Here is a 24,000-nt window from a genome sequence, read left to right as displayed (position 1 = left end):
CAATAGTCATGCCTAGATCTATTAGTAGGTCCCCTTATATTATCTTTATTTTGATGGTAAATCTCTTTTATAGAGGACCTGTCAGGGCAATTTGGGACACCCACAGGTTTTTGTGGACCAGCATTGGGATTACTTAGTTATGCCACCATTTTACTTGTAAATAGTTCATAACACTCACATGTAGTGTAGCTGTTTCATACGTTTCTGGGGGAATTGCCCGATGCAGAGGTCATTAGAATAGTTCCCCAGTTGTATTACTTAATGTGGAATAAGAACATTTAACCAGGATTTAACCACATGGATTTAGTGATTTTAACCCAAGTATACACCCTGAAACAGGACGTCACAGGAAGCCCCTTCAGCTGCCAACTTTTTACACCTTCCTTCTTTGCTTATGCCCGCCTCCTCACTCCCTTTCCCTGCCAGTGACATCCAATGGCGCCAGAGTGGATTCTGTTTTTCTTCAAAAAAAAATAAGCAATTTTAATGCATCCTGTTTAAAGGGGCACACGCCAGAGTGCAAGTATGCATTGGTTAAAACTAGTGAATCCATGTGGATGATTCCTTTAATACTTTTTTCTGCTGCAGTGGAATTCTGCACCAGAATCTGCAGATTTGTTTTTTGTTTTTTTACAGACAATTCAAAGTTGATGATTTGCATTATTGATCTTTTCAGAGCATCACATTGTCACTGTAGTAATGATTTTTTTATTTTTTTTGTTAGCATGTACTATGTTAACCCAGAGTAACCATGTGCATTATAAAGTTTGGGTGGTGGCATTAGTGTGAATTTTCAACTAATTTGATTTGCATTTTATTTTGCAGTATCCAGAGAAGGCCTTGTACACTCAGCTATGTTTCTATCGATTTATCTTCGACTGGGATTATGCGCTGGAAAAAAAAGTTACAGAGCAGGAAAAAGGTAAAAAAACACACAAATAAAGCTTCACATAAAAATGTAAGAATATAGTACTATTTAGATAAACTGAAGACTCTGGGGCAATTTTCCTAATCTGGTCTAGATGAAGTTGCAAGGGCATCGGGGTGTTTTGTTGACTGAAGGGGTGTAACTGTGTCAGGCCCCATGCATTCCAATGGGTAATACGGCCATCCATGTACATTGTCCACTGTACCGTGAGCCGTATAAAAATATAGACCATGTCCTACTGGCCGTGGGCGAAGCATGTGCTGCATACAGCTGTGCTCCGTTTGCTGCCATATATATGTGTGCAGTATCCAGGACCAGTGGGAGGTGCTTTCAGTCAGCCAATCAATAGTCAGACATCCATCATTGGCCAACCCACTGTATTTTATACGGATATGGTGCAAAACGTTGCAATACGTCCTATATTTACTGCCAGAGTACAGCCGTATATACAGAAAAGACCATATGGTCATGTGCATGAGGCCTTAGATCCAGCCTGACCCACTTTATGCATGGACTTCATTAAATTGCATCACTGTATTGGTGTGTTCAGAAGCCAGAGAGTGGGTGTAACAGTCTCCTTTAAGGCAACTTAACCTCTCAACTGCCACTATTAAGAGTGACCCCTGGGGGTTACCAACTGCCAACTGCTAAGCCAAATAAGGGCTGCCAGAGGCTTAAACTAATGGGGGGAGATTTATCATAAGTCTCTTAGAGCAGAACTGCTATAGTTGCCCATGACAACCAATCAGAGCTCAGCTTTCATTTTCCCACAGTTGTTTATAAAATTACAGCTGATCTCTGATTGGTTTCCTTGGGCAACTAGAACAGTTTTATCTCAGAAACTTGATGATAAATCTCCCCCATAGACTTGATGTCTGTGTAAAACTGAGAGTTATAATCCGCAGCGGTACCACAGTACAGTGTATTACAATGGCAATCACGTGATCACAGGCGTCCTTGACTTTTATAGGCAATAGTGTTACCTCTAGGCCATAGACTCCCCTTCTGTCAATGGGAGGATTTATTCTAACTGAGAGCTTCAATAGAGTTTAATGTTACACAGAATGAATGCACTGATGTATAGCGATGTATCCTCTAAGAGATCTCATTATATATAAGTATCCTTTTTTTCCCCCTTTTCTTTTAATAATACGCGTGATTAATACACTTAAATGTAATTAATAAAAATTAAATTGGCCATAAAATAAATTACTGTATGATTCGGACTATAAGGCGCACAAAAAATCCTGATTTACTCAGAAATCAAAGGTGCTCCTTATACATGAACCGCACTTACAGACAACAGCTGCCTTGATCTGTGCCCATGTCTGCCACCTGCTGGTCATTCATCCTTATAATCAGGTGCCACCTTATAATCTGGTGCGTCTTATATATGAACCTAGACGTTTTACCAGGCATTTATTGATGGGTTGACTGTATAGTCCGAAAAATACGGTATACATTTTAATGTAATGTTACCAGGACACATGAATACATTGAAAATAATGCTTATTGCTTTTATTTAAATTGCCATAAATCACACTCGCACATTGTGGAAAATAACCCACATGCCAAATCGCCTTATCACTCAGATTTTGGGTTGTGTCCATCAAAAAGCATTTTGAACATGGTTTTTGTTTGTTAGAATTACTTCCTAATATCCACCTGGGAAAGTCCACATCCATTTATTTATACTGTTATTTATGGATGTAAAGGGCTTAATTACATAGTGCAGACTCTCCAGCCTCTCTCACCTGCGTACAAACTTTCTAGTACTCCATATTTAGTCTACACGGTAAGTAAAGAGTTCTGGGTAACATCATGCTGGTTCTGGCTGGTAGTCAGTGGGTATAATATAAATACATGGCAACCTCATAGTGCAGGCATTGTGCTAAAAAGTGTTTCATGTTACAAATGACCACCTTTTTACCAGCACATGAAATTATACCTGTGGTAGATACATATACGTGTGTACAGTTCTTAAATGAAGTAAATACACATGTTAATGGAAGTTCATTGTTAAGATGATTTGTGCCTGCCAAGAATCCGACTGTCAAATGCATATCAGAATGTTTTCCGATCTTAAATAATTTAGCTCTGAATATAATTATGTAATTATTTTGACATAAAACATAACATAGTATCTCCACTTATCTTGAATCAGACATTTAATCTGATCACTAAAGACATACAAATATGACTGAATGACAGACAGTACCAGTTCTATTTACACAATAGAAATACGTCTTCTCTGTTGTGGAAATGTTTTTAACCCATTTGCTGCCATGGATATTGGGAAGTGTCGCTTTTTGACACTATTTGCATTTCGGTACCTTCATCGGTCCAAGCGTTGGTTTAGCAGACCACTGCTTGCTTTGTTGAACTTTTGCTCCAATATGTCACCATCCTTTTGATAAGAAAAAGATGCATTTACAAATTACACTAGCTCCCTGCTTGGGGTGTAAAGTTCTTATGCAAATCTATTGGGCCAGTTTATTTATAGATGTAGTTTACAAGACACTTTTTTATTTAGGGCTGTCACACATGAGAGAGTGTAATATGTGCAACTCGCAGCGTGCTGACTGTACAAACACTCAAACACTGAGCCTTCAAAGGATGCAGTGCACGGTGCCTACTAGATCCCAATATAAGACCACATTCATGGCTTCCTCTGCGTTATGCAACTTTTTGTCAAAGGATAGATTGCGCAAAATGTCTAATGAATGCAAAAAGAGATTTTCAATATCGCTCTTTGTAAGCAGTACACCTAGGTGTAAGTTAAGCTAGGTAAATAGCCAACAAGTATAAGGCAGGCTGTATCCAGAAAATCCATATAAGGCTACATTCACGCGGCCGTATGGGAGACGTATACATATACGTCCCCAATAGACGGCTATGGGTGCACGGCGCTGTTACATGAGCGTTCCGTAGCCCGGGGAAAAGATGCTTCTTTACGGCGGGCACAATGTTGTGTGAATGTAGCCTAAGGTTGGGTTAGGTATAAAATATGAAACTAAATGCCATATTGCAGGAAGAGTCCCTTTACCTAAATTAATAAGCCTCAAAGATTGTTTTTATTTATGTATTTACTTGATCAATACAAAAAGGGTCACAGCAACACAATGAGGAGTATATTGAGAGGGAAAGGCCTGGACCCTAAAACGAGCTTCCGGGTGGATCCCTGGTCACACTTTGCTTCTCATGGAAGAGAAAAATTCACCAGCAGCGCTGGTATAATGCATACATTTCTTTATTGCAGTTGTTAAAAACACGGACAGCTATATGGGACCTACGTGTTTCGGCTATTGGCCTGATCATTTTTCATGCGTATATTGCTGTGCTTATATCAGTTTCTGTATTACATATACTCTATCTTAATATATTGCATCAAATCATCTGTATCCACCTTACATTGTGGTGGTGTTGCTATGACCAGGGGTCCCTGTTTGTTTTTACTTGTAATGCGGGTCTCTACAGATTGATGTATGAAAACAAATGATGTCATTATTTAATGTATTCATTTGGTGTCTTATTCATTTGGATATACCGTGGGTAAGTTCCTGTATTATTTTTTTTAACCATCCGCTGTAATGCCAAGCATAGCCTCTGCCTGGGACAAGAACCAATGCCATTCTGTTACTGATACTGAGAGCGGGTCCTAGGTTTGATCCATTTACTTCACCTCACAACAAAGAAAAGGGTAAACGACCCCGTACAATGAAGCATCTGAATTTTTCTTTTACCTATAACAACGCTCCTTTAGACCCCCTTTGAAGCACAAGGGTCTGCCTCTGTATATGGTTCAATATTGGTGAAATGTTGTCCCATTTTACTACCGTATTTTCCGGGCCATTAGGCGCACCGGAATATAAGGTGCAACAGTCCGATGCGCCTTATATATGTAATAATTCCATATATAAGGCGCATCGGACTATAAGGCGCAGGGTTGGGGGCGTGACGGAGGTCCGGGGGCGGAGCGGAGACCCGACTGGACGCGACGCCGAGAAGAGACGCGGAACGAGGGGGAGGTGGAGAATGGAATACTTACATAGGTCCCCGCTACCGGAGACAGCAGATCTCCAGCGGGAACTGCAGACCACGCGGCAGAAGTTGTTCGTGCCGCGTGGTCTGCAGTTCCCGCTGGAGATCTGCCGTCTCCGGTAGCGGGGACCTATGTAAGTAGGGTCCGCTGCCCTCATATAGGGCGCACCGGACTATAAGTCGCACTTCCAAGGAAATCCAAGGCTTTTAAGTGCGCCTTATAGTCCGGAAAATACGGTGCATAGTTTTAAAAATTCATCATTTACAAATTTTCAGTTGAAAGATAAAAATAAAATATTGAAAAATCGACTTTAAAGGTGAAACTAAACGCTGAATATTACACAGATCTTTGCCCCATGTTCATGATTCCATTATATTATTGTAAAGAACCATTTGGATTGTACAAGGGACTCTTTGTTCCCAGTAATTTGAAATTAAAATGCAAGTATCCAGTCAGGCTGATTACATTGTGTCCCTTGTAGAAATGCCATATTCTTGTGCATCAAGGAAATTTTTGTGTGATTGTAACTGAACCTTGATCGGCTCCAAAGGTCATCTGTAATTGATGTATAATAGGTTGCTATTCACTCCTTGATGATATGTGAAATAATATGGTCTACATTTAGTCTGTACTTATGTTGGGCATGGAGTGGATATACCATTCTTTTATCATGTTCATGTTTACAGGATTGCAGTATATAGACACAGGACTAAAAAACGGAAGGAAAAAATGCTAATTGTTTTGTGGGTGGATTTACTGCTGAATTTTACAATTTACTTTGCATAAAGTTGACACCACTGTAGATTTACAATCGACACCATAAGTCTTTATCCACATGTGTGAACTATTAAAGGCCCATCCACTTTGCTGCTGCTTTAAAATGCTGCTTATTTTCTGCATGGAGGTACTGATATCATACTCACCCCATCACTAGCAGGAAACTGACTCCATACAGGGCCATTCCTTCATGGGTGACCCTGTCTCCACTACACAACCACCTCTCCCCCTACCTGTCCCCGCCCCCCAAAAATTTAAATGAAATGGATGCAGTGCCTTTAAACCAAACACATTTGCACCCTGGTGTGTGCCTAAAAAAGGTTCCAATCTTCTTTGTTCTTCTAATAGCTTTGTTTTGGGAAAAACTCCAAATGGAGCTGTGAATAATTAGCAGACGACAGAGCCACAAGGTGCTACTGTGATAGATCAGAGCCCCTGAGGCTCATTTGCATAATCCTAAACAACATTTTCTCAATTGAAGTTATACAGAGCAAAAAGAACAACTGATTCTGTTTTAAGGAGACACACACAAACATGCAAGTTTGCTTGGTAGATTGGATGTTCCAAATATTGATACCAATTAAAACATAATCGTTTTTGTTTGTTTGTTTAACAAAAGTTATAGATTTCTGAATATGATGGCAGTAAACAAATTTGTTTTCCTTTTTAAAAATATTTTTTTAATAAAGTATAAAAATATAGGTAATAAAAAAATTGAGTACAGAAAATATTTAGAAAGTTTTTTTCTTAGTATGGTAAATTACATTATATACTCGAGTATAAGCCTAGTTTTTCAGCACAAAATTTGTGCTCAAAAACTCTAACTCTGCTTATACTCGAGTCAATAGGTTTTCCCAGTTTTTTGTGTTGAAATTAGGGGTCTCGGCTTATACTCGAGTATATACGGTATATTTTAAATAAAATAAAGTGTGTTAGAATTGGGCTGCACTATTTCATCCTGCTGGAGAGCACAGGATATGCTCAGTGAAGGCCATAATAGCCTTTTGGGGATGAATGCAATTGTATGTCATCCATCCCTGGCCTCTGCTGAGCATACACTATGGGTGTTTCCTGAATGTGGTGAGTTACGTCACCTGGGAGAGCGGCAGCACCTAATCTCTGCCTGCCACAGAGGTTCACTCCTCCTTCCACTTTCAGGTGGAGAAGCCGGAGGACATATCCCACTGTATGAGGACTTTCAACAACATTTCTGTTACAAAGAGCAAAAATGAATCTTTTCTCAAGACGTGGGTTTTCTATTAGACAAATATGGCAGCTTTCTAACAAAACAAAAAACACTGCCAGCCTGGTCCACAGCTCAGTTCTATTTACTTTTAATGTAACCCCGGACACAACTCATGTTTTTAAATTTTGGGCAAAACCTATAATCCATTGTCACTATTGGTAGAGAACTACCTTATATACTCGAGTATAAGCCTAGTTTTTCAGCACAAATAAATGTGCTGAAAACCCAAACTCGGCTTATACTCGAGTAAAAAATATATAGGTTTTACCAGGTTTTTGTGGTAAAATTGGGGGCCTCGGCTTATACTTGGGTCGGCTTATACTCGAGTATATACGGTACTTCTGTGTAATTGTTTCCTACCTTTGCCCCAATGTCTATTGTCTGTAGACCACTGAGCAACATTAGGAATGTGGAAAGACTTCCCAAATTGTGTAATGGTAATAGTTTAGTATTAATAATGTATGTCATCAATTCTGTTTTTCCACATGGATTATTTTAGCTATTAAGTTGATTTACTGGGTCCTATTTGTTTTTCTTTTCACACATTTTACTTGCCTGCAGTGATTGTAGCCATAGGTTCTGCCAGTGAGTAGTCAAAAAGTCATCAAAATGCAATAAGTGCGAGTTCCTTTGTCTAGATTTCAACCCCTTTCATTTACCCCTAAGCAAATGCACTCAGGTAGCTCTCGAGCCATACTACAGATAAAGGAGATGCTCCAGGGGGAGATTGGCAGCCTTAATTTATTTGATATGTGCAATCACAGTCCATGTTAAATTCAAAGCTGCTTGTCCAATCAAGGATTCCACATAGGAGAGAGGGAGTAACAAGCCGGCCGTACACTATAATAAAGAAATCTGTTGATTGAAAACAGTTTGTAGATTTTGGAAATGATAGGGGATGTAATTGGTAAGAAAGAAATGGATTGGGCTTGATAAATAATGGGAAATAGAGCATATATTGTTCCAACCATAATGCTAACTCAATTTGGTAATGCATTGGGACAGAATTTTATATACATTTGTTTTCTTCAGCTTTGCAGAGCGATGGTTATATCTAGGGCATTATTACTAAATTGTAATTGCCAGTCTGTGGCCTTCCAAGGTTCACAATGTCTCCATGGCTTAATATGGAGAATAGAACAATGAAAATTGCAGGCTTGGAGTCTGTATTACAGTGCACAGTTATATTTCATTCTACATCTTGTTTAGTGATGTTAACGCTCTAGATCATACTACCAACTAGAAAGTCTTATAGGACCTCTATATAGCATCAAAATCAAGCATGATAAACCTGAGACATGTACTTGTAGAACCATACTGTAGTCAATCAGATCAATCAGACAACCTAGGAAAAAAGCACCCTAGGGCAGTGATGGCAAACCTTTTAGAGACCGAGTGCCAAAACTTCAACAAAGACCCGCTCATTTATCGCAAAGTGCCAACCCAGAAATGTAATTTGTGATTTATACTCCCTTCTCCATTACAGTTTTCATTCATATCAGCCCCAAAGGCACCAATATAGCAGAAAATAGTTCCAGGTAGAGCTGTCACTTTAAAATACCTCTTTGCACAGCAAGTCCTGGGCTGTCTGGGACTGCAGGAAGATACCTGGAGTCATCTCTGGTGATGGCCTGAATGCCCACAGAGAGGGCTCTGAGTGCCACCTCTGGCACCAGTGCCATAGGTTAGCCATCACTGCCCTAGGGGGTCTGAAGAATAGCAAAAAAATAAAAGTAAAAAAAAAATTCAAATCACGCCCCTTTCCCTGATATAAAAATATACTATAAAATCCTTAACATGGTAGCTATACTTGCGTTGAACCCTGTAATGGAAAAAAGAAGCCAATTGTCAGAAACGCCACTTTTTTTGCAGTAGCATTTTAAAAAAATTATAAAAAGTGATCAGAAGGTCCTCAGTCCCCCTAACATAGCTCCGTACACCAGTATGACAAACTTTTATTTTTTTTTTTTTACAAAAGGTTTTAATTTTTCAAAATGTATTTAAACACACAGCCTATATCAATTTTGTGTCCCCATGATCATACGGACCCAAGGAATAAAGAAGACGTGTCATTTATGGCACACAGTGAAAGCGGTAAGAAACGAGCATTTTTTTCACCAATTTTGGCTCATTTGGAATTTTTTTTCCCAGAACACAGCTTGGAATAATAAATACAGTCACTATGAAGTGCAATTTGTTAAAGGAAACCTACCACTTAGTATGGCAGGGGTAAGCTGTAAGTACCGAGCACCAGCTCAGGGTGAGCTGGTGCCGGTACTTACTTTCGTTAGTGTTAAAACCGCGGTATCGCGGTTTTAACACTTTTTAAACTTTAGGGCAGAAGACACTCCATAGGAAATAGCGGAGATGTTGCGCGCGCACGGTCGCGCGCAGCGCCGAAGCCCCTTCTGCCCTAAAGTTTAAAAAGTGTTAAAACCGCGATACCGCGGTTTTAACACTAACGAAATTAAGTACCGGCACCAGCTCACCCTGAGCTGGTGCTCGGTACTTACAGCTTACCCCTGCCATACTAAGTGGTAGGTTTCCTTTAAGCAGAAAACAAGCCCTCACACAGCTCATTATATGGAAAAAATAAAGTTGTAGATATTTGAAGGTGGGGAATGAAAAATGGAAAGGCAAAAGCGAAAAAGAGCGTTTTTGGTTTTTTTAGTTTTTTTTTTGGTAATGGTTTTTTTATGGGGGGAAAAAATATATATCCAACTTTATCTGTAAAGAAATGTGGCTGCTGGAATCTGTACATACAGTACAGTATAGATCCAGACTATAAGCTGCAATATAAAGAATAGCAGATTGTTCTGTTGAGTTGCTACAGAATTTGTTTTTGGAAGCTGTGCAAACACTCTGGTCTCTCATTTGTAACCTTGCTAGAAATTATAGGGAGCATTCATCAGAGCTCCTATGTCAGAAAACTTGTATAAGCACTGAAATAATCTAGCGGAGCGTCCGCAATGTGATTATTTCCCCCAAAGGGTCGTGGCCGCCAGTGTAGTTGGCCGGTGTGGGGCATGTTAGCCCCGCTTCTGCTCACTCGCTACAATTGGTGAGTGCTCAAGCTGAATGGTTGCTAATAACAATGCACAGCCGGGTACATCAAGAGAACACAGTTTCTTGGTGTATCTGGAGGGTGTGTCATATGCCGGTGTATGATAAATCTTCCCCAATGTCCCTCGTTTTTTTTTGTTTGTTTGTTTTCAGTGACGACACTTTAGCAAACTTTACCCCTTAAAATTTATTAGCCACGTAACAGTTTTCATGAATAAATTTTGGGAATAGGTGATAAATATCAGATTCCTAAGGTGACTGACTACCATTGCCTCTGCAGTTCAGCTGCATTAAAGGAAACCTACCACTTCCAATAGGGCTTCTAAGCAGCAAATGCCGTGCAGCAGCTCAGGGTGAGCCGGTGCTTATCTTCGTTATGTTCTTAAACGGTTTTAAGGCATTTAAACACTTTATTAATCTCTATATCCGAAGTGCCCCTGAATAAGAAGTGGTCACGCGCATGGTGTGCGGACCACGGTGCGGAGAAGCTACTTCGGATATAAAGATAATAAAGTGTTTAAATGCCTTAAAACTGTTTAAGAACATAACGAAGATAGGCACCAGCTCGACCTGAGCTGGTGCACAGCATTTGCTGCTTAGAAGCCCTATCCGAAGTGGTAGGTTTCCTTTAATGTGGCCATGGAGTTGCAGTGACTACCACTGTTGATCCACTGGGCATTAACTTCACGTCAGTTTTTTCGCTTGTCCTGTATGTTGTGTTTAGTGAGAAGAGACCGAAGCCCTGCATGCTGCAGTCTTTGCAGTAGAGATAAAACTAACTTCACTCCCAAATTAAGGTGAGCCAAATAGAAAATGCTCTGGTTATCCTTACTGTACCCTCATTGCTGACACCCCTTTGGTGTTGATAGATGACTCCAATGTTGTGTTTCATGGTGAAGAACCATAGTGCTTGCTACACCTGGTATTTATAGCCACTTGTAAAGTCAGTTCCATGTGACGGTGAATTTGGTTTGTCAAGTCTAAGGTCTCTTGACATCCATCGTTTTTTTGGACTTGGGCTGTATATGTCTACTTCAGATAGAAATCTGACTAATGGATAGTCTATTTTCATGCTCCAATGATCCGATCCCACCAGAGAAAAATGCAACTTCCTCTACGCTTTTCCGAGTCGTGTGTAAAAACTTGACCATTGAAGTCAAGTGGTTACATGAGCAAAACAAACGCCATTTAGATGTCATCCTGGTTCGGGCAGTTTTTCACACGTTTTAAGGAAGTAGTAAAGAGCTGTAAAAATGACGTTGGGACTACAAAATCAGATGGTCAGACAGTTCCAGCATTGCGCTACCACTAGGATCGGATCAAAACTGGAAGGTTTTCATTGACTGAAATCACTTTATTTTGACTCTCGGCAGCTTTGGCATTAAGCATTAAGTCATGGTTATGAGTGGTATTCACTGGGAACCACAGTTAAGAATCCTTATGTATTTTGTTAAAAATGGCAAAAACATTGAATTTCCTGCGGCAAAAAGAATATCCAACTCCGGTGGGATTTTTATTCTACACATCAGCATCTATATCTATGGGATACACTCCTATAGCTATAGGTAATTTTCTAATGTAACATTTCAATGTTGTGTCTATAAGTCCTATTAGAGTGCTCTGCTCCCTCCATGAGTTACAATAAGTGCAAATTCATTCATCAAATGGTTGGTGCAATGCTTTATTTTTGTCTTTACGGAAATGTTGTGCACAAAACAAGAATATCATAGTAAAGTAAGACAGTATTAGACATAGTAGATCAGTGTCAGCCTGCCACACTGAACCTTCCACTAGGAGGAGGAGAGGGACAGATCTCTGGTGGACGGCGAGAGAGACTCAGGATATAAGGATTCTGCTCTCATAAACCTACCTTTAATATCCTTAATAAACATGATGTGATTGCAGTGTCGCTTGGTCTAAAGTCAAGTAATTGGTAAACCCAGAGAGGAAAGCCAGGGCAGGTCATTTCTTCTCATGGATACAAATATTGATTCTTGTCACTTGTACAGTGATGCTCGTCCGGTTAAATACCTTTCAACTCCCTGCAAAGTTGTTGGAGAAAACAATCTGTTTTATTTTTTACTACAAGAGGACCTGGTACATGAGAAAAACAACTGTCACATGTGCAACAATGACATTACACACTTTGTGTGGCAGGCAGGTGGTTGCAAGACCAAAACGCGGGCATCGCCTAAAGACACAGTTTTATTGCGTTTATGCTGTGAATCGCAGCAAAACATGATAAAGCAAGTGTGCATTATGACATCATTCAAGGTCTCTCTTTAAGGGTCACTATAGCAGCTGTATTTCTGTACAGAAAGCTCCTGCCGGCTAAAGGACCTGTGATGATGTAATCATCACATGACCCTCTGGCAGGGCTGCTGACAGTGAAGAATAGGACAAGGATGGGGGACTAAACCTGTGTGGGATTCTGGGTAAGATCTGGTGAGGGGATTCTTTGTTGTGGAGGGGGGTCATATTTTTAAGGGGTTTGTTCTGTGAAGGGGCGGGCAGATCTGGTAGGGAATATTGTTTTGTGTTGTGGAGAGGGGGGTGGGGGTGACATGACCAGGGGGTGGGATTTTGTTTAAGGAGGGAGACGAGACCTGGGGGGAGTTCTATGTGAGGAGAGGGTAGCAGACATGGGGGGGCTACCTGAGTGAGGTAGCTCAGAGATAAGACCTGGGGTGGGGGGAAACCGTGTTATAGTAATAATATTGTTTTACATAGGAGGCAATATTATAGTAGTTATATTATTGTACATAGGGGGCAGTATTATAGTAGTTATATTATTGTACATAGGGGGCAGTATTATAGTAGTTATGCAAACAAAGAAAAACAAAAGGTGTAAGCTCACCTGTGGAGAGTAAAGGGTCGCTCCGTATAAATGTAGCTGTGCTCGTCAGGACTAGAAGAAGCCTGGTCCGGTCCCAGGTAATATATGTGAATATGGACGAAAAAGGAAGGCGTCCTTCGGCACCAGCTTGAGTAAAAAGTCTTCAAAGTTTATTCATAGCAAAAAAATAGTAAAAACAAATAACATGGTGGAAAAATAACAAAACATGATAAAAACATGTTTGTACAAACAGGACTGGGTGACGCGTTTCGGACCTTTACATTTTAGCGGTCCTTACTCATACCTAGCAAGCATGTAAACTAGCCGACATTTAAAGCCCTAGACATGTGTCCAGGCCCTGCCCCCTGATCATGTGACCAGAGGAGACGCCCACAATCACGTGACTGGCCGATGCAAGAGAGTGCTAGTAAAGCACAAAAATTGTGTTAAATGCTGAATAGAGGTAATTGAGAGAAGTTAGCGAACTTAAAGTTTGCCTTAGGGAAGGAGCTAAATGCATAGTACGTGCACCTAGGCTCTGCCTCTTTGTCATGTGACGAAAGGAGACGCCCACAAGTCATGTGACTATAAGGTACAGGAAAAAGACTAGGCAACACAGTGATTGCGTTTAAGGCTGTATAGGTGTAAATGGGAAAAAACAAGAGAAATGAGAATACAAATCTAAGGTATGGAATAAAGAAATAGAACCTGAGAAGTAAAGATGCAAAAGTGTTAATATATGTATGTCAGATCCACTTAGCCTCTCTGAGATACAGCTGTTTGTTTCTATCTCTACCTCTTTTGTTGGGAAAAACTCGATTTATTCCCGTGACCCGCATGTACTGTATGTTCCCCCCATGTGAGTCGCGAAAGTGTTTGGAAGCGCCCGTGATACTCCGGGTGCTAGCAAGTGTTCTCGGGTTGGCTCCTGTAATATGTTCTGAGATGCGGTCTTTAAGTTTCCTGGCTGTGCATCCTACATATTGGAGACAGCATTGGGTACATTCAATAACATAAATGACCCAACTAGTTTCACAATTAATATAACTGTAGATAGAGAAACTTTTGCCATTACTATAAGATTTGAAGGTATGAGTTTTGGGCATAAGTTTACAGATATTACATCTGGTACCACCGCAGCAAAAGCTGCCTTTATGGGTGAGCAAGGGAGTTTGTAATTCTTTAGAAATAAAAAAAATTGGGTGAAAGTAAATTGCCCAGTGTAACCGCTCTGGTGGGGACAAAATTGATGCCATTGTCTAGAATGTGTTTCAAAAAGTCGTTATGGTACAAGATGGGTAAGTATTTTTTGATAATGGAGATAATTTGTTCATATTGATTACTAAATCTGGTACTGAAATAAATTTTATTTTGTTGGTCAGAGATATTGGGAACTTTATCTTTGAGATAGTGTGATCGCGGCTGCGTGTCTGCTATCCTTTGGGCTCTTTTGCATAGTGCTTTGCCGTATCCTCTTTCCCTTAAACGGACTTCAAGTTCTTTACGTGTTTTGTGATAGCTCTGTTGTGAAGAGGAAGCCCTTTTCGCACGGATGTACTCCCCTATCGGTAAATTCCTAATGGTATGCTTGATGTGATTACTGTCCGCTCTGAGTAGTGTATTACCTGATGTTGGCTTTCTGTATAGTTCTGTAGTTACTGTGTTGGTGTCTGGATATCCGGACAGACGGATATCCAAGAAGGCAATGGTGGACTCCTGAAAGTCGTAAGTAAATTTCAAATTGAATTCATTATTGTTAAGGTACGCCACAAAGTCGGTGACTGTCTCCCGGCGTCCAGACCACACCAGGAGACAGTCATCGATGTAACGCCCATACCATTGGATGTCTGACAAGAAGGGGTTAGATTCGTGGTATAGGATCCGCTCCTCCCACATGGCAACAAACAAATTTGCCAAAGAAGGGGAAAAACGGGCCCCCATAGGGCATCCCACCTGTTGAAGAAAAAACTGGTTATCAAAAGTGAAAAAATTGTTAGATAATAAAAAATGTAAAACAAGAACAATGTAGTCCTGCAGAGTCTGTGAATATTGGCTGTATTTTGAAAGATGATATGCTGTTGCACTGCAGGCAAGACCATGGGGGATTGAGGTATAGAGTGCTTTGACGTCGCACGACAGCCATGTACAGTTTTGTGTCCAGGTGAAGTTGTCCATTGCTGCGAGGACTGCTTTGCTGTCTCTGATGTAGGCTGGGAGTCGCTTAACAAGGGGCTGCAGGAGAGTATCAAGCCATGAGCCCAATCTTTCTAATAGGGAATTGTTTCCCGATACAATGGGGCGATATGCATAAGGAAAGGTGCCTTTATGTGTTTTAGGTAAAGCATAGAAGTGTGGACATATTGGGTGAGAAGGTAAAAGAAAGTCCATGGTGTTTTTGTCAAAAAGCTGTAGATACACTCCTTCTAGTAAGAGGTTTGTCAACATTTGAGTGACAGATGGTGTTGGATCTTTGGGTAATTTTTTATATGTGACTTCATCATCCAGTAAAAGTAATTATAGTAGTTATATTATTGTACATAGGGGGCAGTATTATAGTAATATTCTTGTACATAGGGGGCAGTATTATAGTAATATTCTTGTACATAGGGGACAGTATTATAGTAGTTATATTCTTGTACATAGGGGCAGCATTATAGTAGTTATATTCTTGTACATAGGGGCAGCATTATAGTAGTTATATTCCTTTACATAGGGACAGTATTATAGTAGTTATATTCTTGTACATAGGGGGCAGTATTATAGTAGTTATATTCTTGTACATAGGGGCAGTATTATAGTAGTTATATTCTTGTACATAGGGGGCAGTATTATAGTAGTTATATTCTTGTACATAGGGGCCGTATTATAGTAGTCATATTCTTGTACATAGGGCGCATTATTATAGTAGTTATATTATTGTACATAGGGGGCAGTATTATAGTAGTTATATTCCTGTACATAGGGGGCAGTATTATAGTAGTTATATTCTTGTACATAGGGGGCAGTATTATAGTAGTTATATTCTTGTACATAGGGGGCAGTATTATAGTAGTTATATTCTTGTACATAGGGGCAGTATTATAGTAGTTATATTCTTGTACATAGGGGGCAGTATTATAGTAGTTATATTCTTGTACATAGGGGCAGTATTATAGTAGGGATAGTCTTGTACATAGGGGCAGTATTATAGTAGGGATAGTCTTGTACATAGGGGCAGTATTATAGTAGTTATATTCCTGTACATGGGGGGCAGTATTATAGTAGTTATATTCTTGTACATGGGGGGCAGTATTATAGTAGTTATAGTCTTGTACATAGGGACAGTATTATAGTAGTGATAGTCTTGTACATAGGGGGCAGTATTATAGTAGTTATATTCTTGTACAAGGTTTGGGCTCACCACAACATGAGGAACTGTATTGCAGGGTCACATCATTAGAAAGGTTAAGAACCACTGCCCTTGATATTCAAATGAGAAAAAACATATTGCACACAAACTGGATAAGGGCACCTAGAGTACTTTTTTTTGTCCTAAAGTATTAGACAGGGATGTAGGTAAGTATTTACTTGTGTGTATTGTGTTGTGGTTACAGTAGAGGTTTCCAAATCTCCCTAGAATTGTCTTTTGACAGTTCTGCGCTGACATCCTTATCTTCAGTCTGTGTATGTGACAGTTTGTTACCCGCTATAAACTTAAACATCCCTGTCATTTTGTGTCTTTTTGTGAGCTGAGGTTTTATTTTCCACTTCTGCTGTAATGAATAGATGGGCACATGCGCCACACAGTGTGGTGAGAGGCAAGATTTCTGTGTTTTCAGATTAGCATGTGTTTATAAGTTATTTTTTATGTAAGAAACTGCAGGATGACAGCGGAAAGCATCGCTTAATGTTTTTTTTCCCCAGTCTTTGTCAGTGGGCTGTTTAAGCTTTCACTTAACCTCCTGACACGTTATCAACGTATATGACTGCATTTAAGTCTAATGGTACGCCGGAGTTTGATCTCCGTATTAATGCAAGCTACATACAACATGTTTTCTTATTTTTTTTTTTTGTTTGTTTGTTTTTTTAAATAATGTTCTATGATATGGTAATGTATCTCCGGTTTAGCCTGTAACTTATTTGAAAGAGTATGTGTGACAGATCGAACCAAACAATTAGATTTGCTTTCTGCTTCATTTACAAATAGATTGTTCAGTGAATGCCAAATTGTAATTTTCTTTGCCAAAATATTTGGAGAATATCCACATGAAAAGGGTTTCTATATGCATTTGGTACATATTCATTGTTTTAGTAAACATACTATTTTTCAAATATTGAAGATTCTTTCTACCTCATGGTTCATAATTTAAGGGAACCTGTCACCAGATTTTACCCCATTAAACTAGCAGCACCCTCAGGTAGGGTATAAAAAGTCCTTTCTAGAATTCCTTCTTGTATGCGAGTTCTCGCCCCTTTATCTATATTTAAAAAAAAAAAAAAAAGAAAAAACCTCCTCCAAAATCATGTGACAATAAGCACAGAAGAGTCATATTTTTGAGCGCCATTGTTTCGATTTGGGACCCTAAACCAACCTTATGGACCTGTAGTTTAGTGTCCAAAATCGACCTTTTTGAAGTCCTTGCATGTAAAAAATAATAAACTTTTAGACATGCGCCTAATTGGACTCACATCTTCAGATTCTGTGCCGACGCTTGCTCTTGTGATGCAGGAAGCAAACCCGGGAGAGTATCCCGACTTCAGTGCTCATGCTCCATACTATGCCGGCTTCACTTTCCAGACCATACAGGTGCTGATGGAACGAGTAGGCTAAGTGAGTATAATTTATTTTTCTTGTGAAGGCTTAAAAGTCAGAGGGCAATTTGGGACACTAAACCATTGGTCCATAAGGTCCTGTGGGTTGTTTTGTATCCCAAATTGCCCTGATAGGTTCCCTTTAACTGCTGGTTTCCTGAGTTCTGAAGATCACAGAAACACAAGCCTGAGATCTGAAAGATGAGATTCTTATCTTTTAAAATGGTTAAAGCATGGTTTTCTCTTCTACATTTAGAGCCTTGCAGCTTCTAAATTTGTCTCCTCTCTAGCAAATACAACTCTTCTCTGAACTCATTTTCAGATGACTTTGGAGCAAATACACTGGAGATCAAAATTAGAGAAAAATGTATGATCACTTGATTTTTTTCAGAAATAATGTAATATCCATTGATCAACATTTGGCTTTTTAAGTACGGGGTACACAATGGCACTTTACATAATTACCAAAGTATATCAACATAAAACCTTTATTCTTCAAAAAAGTGATAATCATAATTAGAGCAATGACTGTAGCATAGAGAAAGATTATAATAAAACTTTCTGATCACTGGAAGCAGTAGGAAGTGTACAGCCTTTTCTTTTTTCACACTCTGGTGTCATTTTGGTCCATTCTTCTTCCAGTTCCTTCCATAGTTCTGTGACTGATGTGGGTTTCTTGGCCATAACTTTGTCACCAAGGATTTTCCAGAGGTTTTCTATTGGGTTTAGATCAGGACTCTGGGCTGCCCAAGCAATGTCCTGCGTGGAAATTGCTGTCTGAGTGAAGAATGCAAGAAGGGAACCACATGTTGTTGAAGGTTTTGATACACACTTTTATTCACTCTGCCGTGTAGCTGTATTAGAGGTCAGAAAACATACCCCAAACCATTGAACTTCCTCCACCATCTTTCACTTTCTTGACACACTATGGATTGTCTTTTTCCTGTAGGTCAAAGAGCATAATGTTTCCCATCAGAGCCATATAAATTAAACTTTATTTCATCACTAAAATGAACTGTGGACCACTTTTCTGTCCACACAACATACTCATCAGCAGAAGTTAATCTTTAATTCTTACTGCTAATGAGAGGTTTGGTCACTGCAGAGAGGGCTTTCAGTCCAAATGCTCTTAAGTTCCTCTGTGTGTTAGTCTCATGATATCGGATATCGCTGGATTTTCCCCTTTTAAACTCTTGTTCCACCATCATAAGCAGCTTCACCACAATTCTTCCTTTCAAGAGTTGGATATACTTCTTGCATCTTTAAGCCTACTGTCTTGCAAACCACTAAAGTCGTCTTTGCAGTCATCTCCTAGAGAATCCAAAGTCCTTTTTCCCCACAAGGCTCCTCCGATGGAAATCGTTATGGAAATCCAAGTCCAGGATTCGCTGAGGGTTAGTTCCTGGAAGATCGCAGATACCCGCCTGATAATTTGTGAGAGACTATCTTGTGTTTAATTTGCCTGCTCTAGTATTATTCGGTGGCCTTTACATTGACTTTGTGCTATGTCCCTGTGTCTCCCTCCCAGCACCTTTTTCTGTTTGGCTTTGTCCTAGGTGTTTCGGCCTAGGTTGGGAGAGATTGTCCTTTTATTGCTCACTGAATAATGATTGCGCCTGAATATTCTAAATCCAAACAAAATTTTAAACTGATTTCACATAATATCTAAGGTCTGAACACTCCAACTAAGAGGAGAACTGCCTTCAAGCTTTATTATTCCTTAAATAGTGATGTACTCTTTACACAAGAGTTCACAAGAACCGGATCATGATCAATGATAGACTGCACTCTGTTATAAGGAGAAGCTATTTACTAAGGTCTTGCAACATTGGGTTACCTACATCTCTGAGATCTCTTGATATTGGAACTGTGTGACTTTCTCTATTGCTTTCTGTAACCAAGGCCTTGGGGTCATTTCCCTTTCTCTCCTTGTTTGTTCTCTTCCTTCCTGCCTACACTCCTTCCCAATTTACATTCTATTTTATGTTTGAATATATGGAAATGGAACTGATCATTTTAAGCTTTGTTTAAATCTGGCTATATAGAAAGTAATGTGGCAAATGTCACATCTCAAGCAGGCCTTAATGCTTTTCATGCTTATATACTCACTGTATTACTTGCAAAAATGTCAAAAACGATTGAGACACTGTGACAAGACTGATCCTTACCCTGTTCATTGTTGAACTAATGAGCAATTCTAGCTGCAGTGTTGAAACAATTATCCATGGAGATTCTCCACATTATCCTGTCCTCTCTTGCATTTGTCTTTTGAGTGCGAGCAGCCTTCTTGGGGGACGTGAATGAGTTTGTGATGTTGTAAATATGCATTTTTCTAGATATCACAGACTTGGAACAACCAACTTCTCTTGTTATTACTGACAGGGCCATCCCTTAGGTATTTATTTAGACAACCTGCTGTCAGATGGTTCAAGTCACTTTGGAACAGCACACCACTTTTGCAAAATCAGTGAAAACTGAAAAGTTACTCTGCCGGTTATGTTGAATCAGTTTTATTGAACAATATAAAACACAAAACACAGTACAATAAAAACTTATAAAAATAAGCTTCTATCTTAACAAATTACATGAGGTATGTATCAGTCCAAGTCAGGCCTCTGACAGTCAGCGAAAGACCCGTGTGGACAGAGTGGCCTCTTGGATGGGGAAAAATGGGAGAGCAGGAACAGATCCCAGAGGGGCCACTATTGTATGGTAACATAACTCCACCCTCGCCCTTCTCAGCAAGGTTTTAGTCTGCCGGTTAAATGGGGTTTGTTAGATAATAAAGAAGATTGGTGCTAGATTAACACCAATAACTTGCAGGTATTGTAAGCGTTCTCTAATGTTGATCAGTGTCATTTATCTCATTTTACATTTTTATACTGTGCTTTGGACTTTATACAATTTATGAAATTGGCTTAAAATACTCCTATTTTACTTTTCACAAAGCTACACAATGATCTTGACATTTAGGAAATTGTGTAATGTGCTCTCATTTTGATAGCTGAAAGTGGGATGTGTTGATAAATATTTGTTTGTTCAACAGTCTTAGGCTGCATTCACACGAACGTATGGGGGGTGTATTTACGGCCGATGTATATACGTCCCCCATACACTTCTATGAGCTCACGGCCCTGTATGGGAGCAGTACGGTGCGGCACTGTACCACTCCGTAGCCCGTAGAAAGATAGGACATGTCCTATCTTTCTACGTAATACGGCCACGTGCGCTGTATATTTCTATGGAGAGGGGCGAGGGTGAGCTGTGCTCATCCCCTGGTCCTCTCCACAGCGCCAATGTGTGCCCGCCGTACTATGGTACAGCGGCCATACATCGTGTAAATGTAGCCTTATGCTGTACACTTAACCCTTACAGGACTCAGCCCTTTTTCGTTTTTTGTTTTTTACTCCTCAATCCATAATCTGTGGGACAAATTTTTCTTTTTAATGGCGCCATTTAATATTCTATTCAATGTACTGGAAAGCTGGGGGAAAAAAATCCAAGTGTGGTGGAATTAACCAAAAAAAAACCACATTTGTGGCGTTTTCTTGTGGGCCCTGTTTTTACGGGTTTTATTCTGCACTCCAAATGACACTATCTCTTTATTCTTTTGGGCAGTACGATCACAGGGATACCAAATTTATATAGGTTTTTATTAGGTTTAGTAGATTTTAAAAATTTTTAGTCTTTTATATATGAAAAATATTTTCCATTTTGCCAAATTCTGAGGCCAGCAAGTTTTTTACACTTTGGTGTATGGACCTATGTAAGGTGTTATTTTTCGCGGTACGTGCTGTTGTATTTTGAATTCAAATATTCATGGATTAGTGGCGATTCATACATTTTGGACGCTATTTTCCGTTATGGTGTTCACAGGCGGGTATAATCTTTGATATATTTTGAGATGCAGCGGCATTTTGTGTCACAGCGATACAGTTAGTTTATTTTTATATGTGATCTAGGGAAAGGGGGGTGATTTAAATTTTTTATTCTTTTTTTTTTTTTTTACCATTATTTCAGACCCTGCACCGCCTGTTTGTACTATATACTGCAATACTACTGTATTGCAGTATATAGCAATTTTACTGATGATCTCTAATAGCCTGCCATCTGCTGGCTGTTAATGGTCATCACACATGGCAAGCCTATAAGTCTCAATGAGACTGTAGGTTGCCATGGCAATTAATTGCCGCCCTGTAATGATGTCACCGGGAGGCGGCCATCAGCCATATAAGATGGCGGTGCCCATGAAATAAAGTTAGGTGCCACGGTCATGTCCGACCACGCCATTTAACAGGTTAACTGCTGCGATTGTGTCAGCACCAACCACGGCAGTAACAGGCGGGTGTCAGCTGTATTATACTGCCGACACCCGCTGTGTATTGAGAGAGCTCAGCCTGTAAGCTCTCTGCATATACACCCCCCCCCCCCCCCACAGCACCAGGATATTGTAGTACGTCCTGATGCGCAAAGGTGTTAATTATGTTGGATTGTTTATTGTTACATTTCCAAGTTGTAACACCAACTTGGTTAACTACTGATAAATTCCTAGAATAATTTCCATCAAATGACACAACTATGAATTATGATCTAAAATTAGCATTTTTGGGGAATGCTAATTTCCTTTTGGTGCAGATTTTGGAGTGGATTTCTGGAGCTAATTTTGAGCCTTCACCCATCAATAAAAGTTGCTTCTAGAATCCAATTGAAAATAGGTCATGTCCCTTTCTCTGCAGGATAATAAAAGATGTGATCAAGAACGAACAAGTAGACAATTTACCATTTTTCTTTCTTGCTTACATTTGGAACGGTCTTCCAGACATTGCCCCACGCCAAACGCCGCTTACGCTCTTATAATACGTATGTGGCCAAGCCCGACAACAGCAGGCAAGAACGTTCACCAGTGATCTACCACATGTATAGTGTGGTCGGCACATTTAGGTATTGTTTTATGTTTATTACTTTATTGTGGCTTCTGTTTTCGACAACAATCTCCAACATCTCATCCTCTTGTCTCTCTTCATCAACAGTCTTTATCTTGAAGACAAAACCAGCCAAAGCTTCACTAGTGGTGGGTTATACATTGTCAAATGTTTGTTCCTTTTAATAAATACCATTATCACGGATTTTAAATATATTTTTTTATTTTTCCTTATTGCACACAATTTTTGGTCTATAAGTCAGCTTTGTGGGCCCTATCTGGCATCTAATCCTGTCACTATGTGATGCTATACAGAAGGGCTATTTTACCAACAAGACACATTCACTGTAACACAGCAAAGTGTCCAGTGTCGTCATCCATCTGGCATGTTGCAGACAAATTCCAATTACTTCCCTCCTTTCAGCCTTTGTTAAACACTACCAGCTAGCTGACAGTAAAATTATAAATACAGGTGTTGTCACACTACACTATAATCAGGATTTTAATTTGAATTTTCATTTGTGAAGACCCTTTTCTCACCCCCATGTGGAAAGGGGAATAGAATTAGTTTTATTGACAGTCAAAAGACTTTTTTGAAAGCTGTCTAAATCATTACCTGTATTTAGAATCGAGGGGGGAAAAGAAAAAAGCAGCGGAGCTGTCCATGCGAGAGAAGAGTTTTCTGATCACATATTTACTCATTACATTGGCTGGTAAATAAAACGGAACCAATGTGTTTGACAAGTGATTGGCGGAATAGAGTAGGTTTTCGCCGCAACAGAACAATAGCGGAATGTAAATATATATTTTGCTTTTGTTTAGTAGTTCTATACCTAATGCAAGCCTGCTGGTAAATTCATCTTTTCGACGGATTAGATTTAGTGTTTTTTTTTCCCCCCACTATTCTCTGTAAGGTGCTAAACTTTTTCTCTCTCCACCCCCCTTTATTTTATTTTATTCTTTTATTTTCTGCCACAGTATATATTTTATTAATTTTTCTAGCAGTTTGCTTGATTTGTATTGTTTGTGTATGCATCTATGCTGTCTATTTGGTGTAGGCTGCCCACTTTATTTTATTTTTTTTTTATATTCCCGTCTCACTCCCCTCCTTTATTATTTATTATTTTTTTCCCTGGTCTCTCAAAGCATTTAGTGTCGTGTCTGCCAGATTTTAGTGATGAGCAGTGAATTGCTTTTAAAGTGGGCATTATGCCAGTTCAGCAGTACAATGGAAAACCAATCTTCCACCATTCTACTTTTGATGCTGTTATTGTAGCGTTTTAGATAACTGCTGCCACAAAAAAGATGTGCTCAATTGCTACCAGTTAGTCAAGTTAAATCCAGAGTAGCATTAAAATTACGCTGAAAACTGTTTGTCAGAGGTCATGTGCTATCT

General features: G+C 39.6%; 1 protein-coding gene across 1 annotated transcript in view; it reads left to right on the top strand.

The window, feature by feature from the left end:
• Positions 1-24,000, top strand: part of POLA1 (DNA polymerase alpha 1, catalytic subunit) — a 158,330-nt gene that overhangs the window by 117,175 nt on the left and 17,155 nt on the right. The window contains exon 35 of the mRNA XM_072137924.1: positions 826-922. Within this exon, the coding sequence (XP_071994025.1) occupies positions 826-922 (97 nt within the window). The remainder of the gene's footprint in view (positions 1-825; positions 923-24,000) is intronic.

This window comes from Engystomops pustulosus, chromosome 2 (assembly GCF_040894005.1).
Source record: "Engystomops pustulosus chromosome 2, aEngPut4.maternal, whole genome shotgun sequence".
Classification (NCBI taxonomy): Eukaryota; Metazoa; Chordata; class Amphibia; order Anura; family Leptodactylidae; genus Engystomops; species Engystomops pustulosus.
This window is presented reverse-complemented; position numbering and strand designations above follow the sequence as displayed.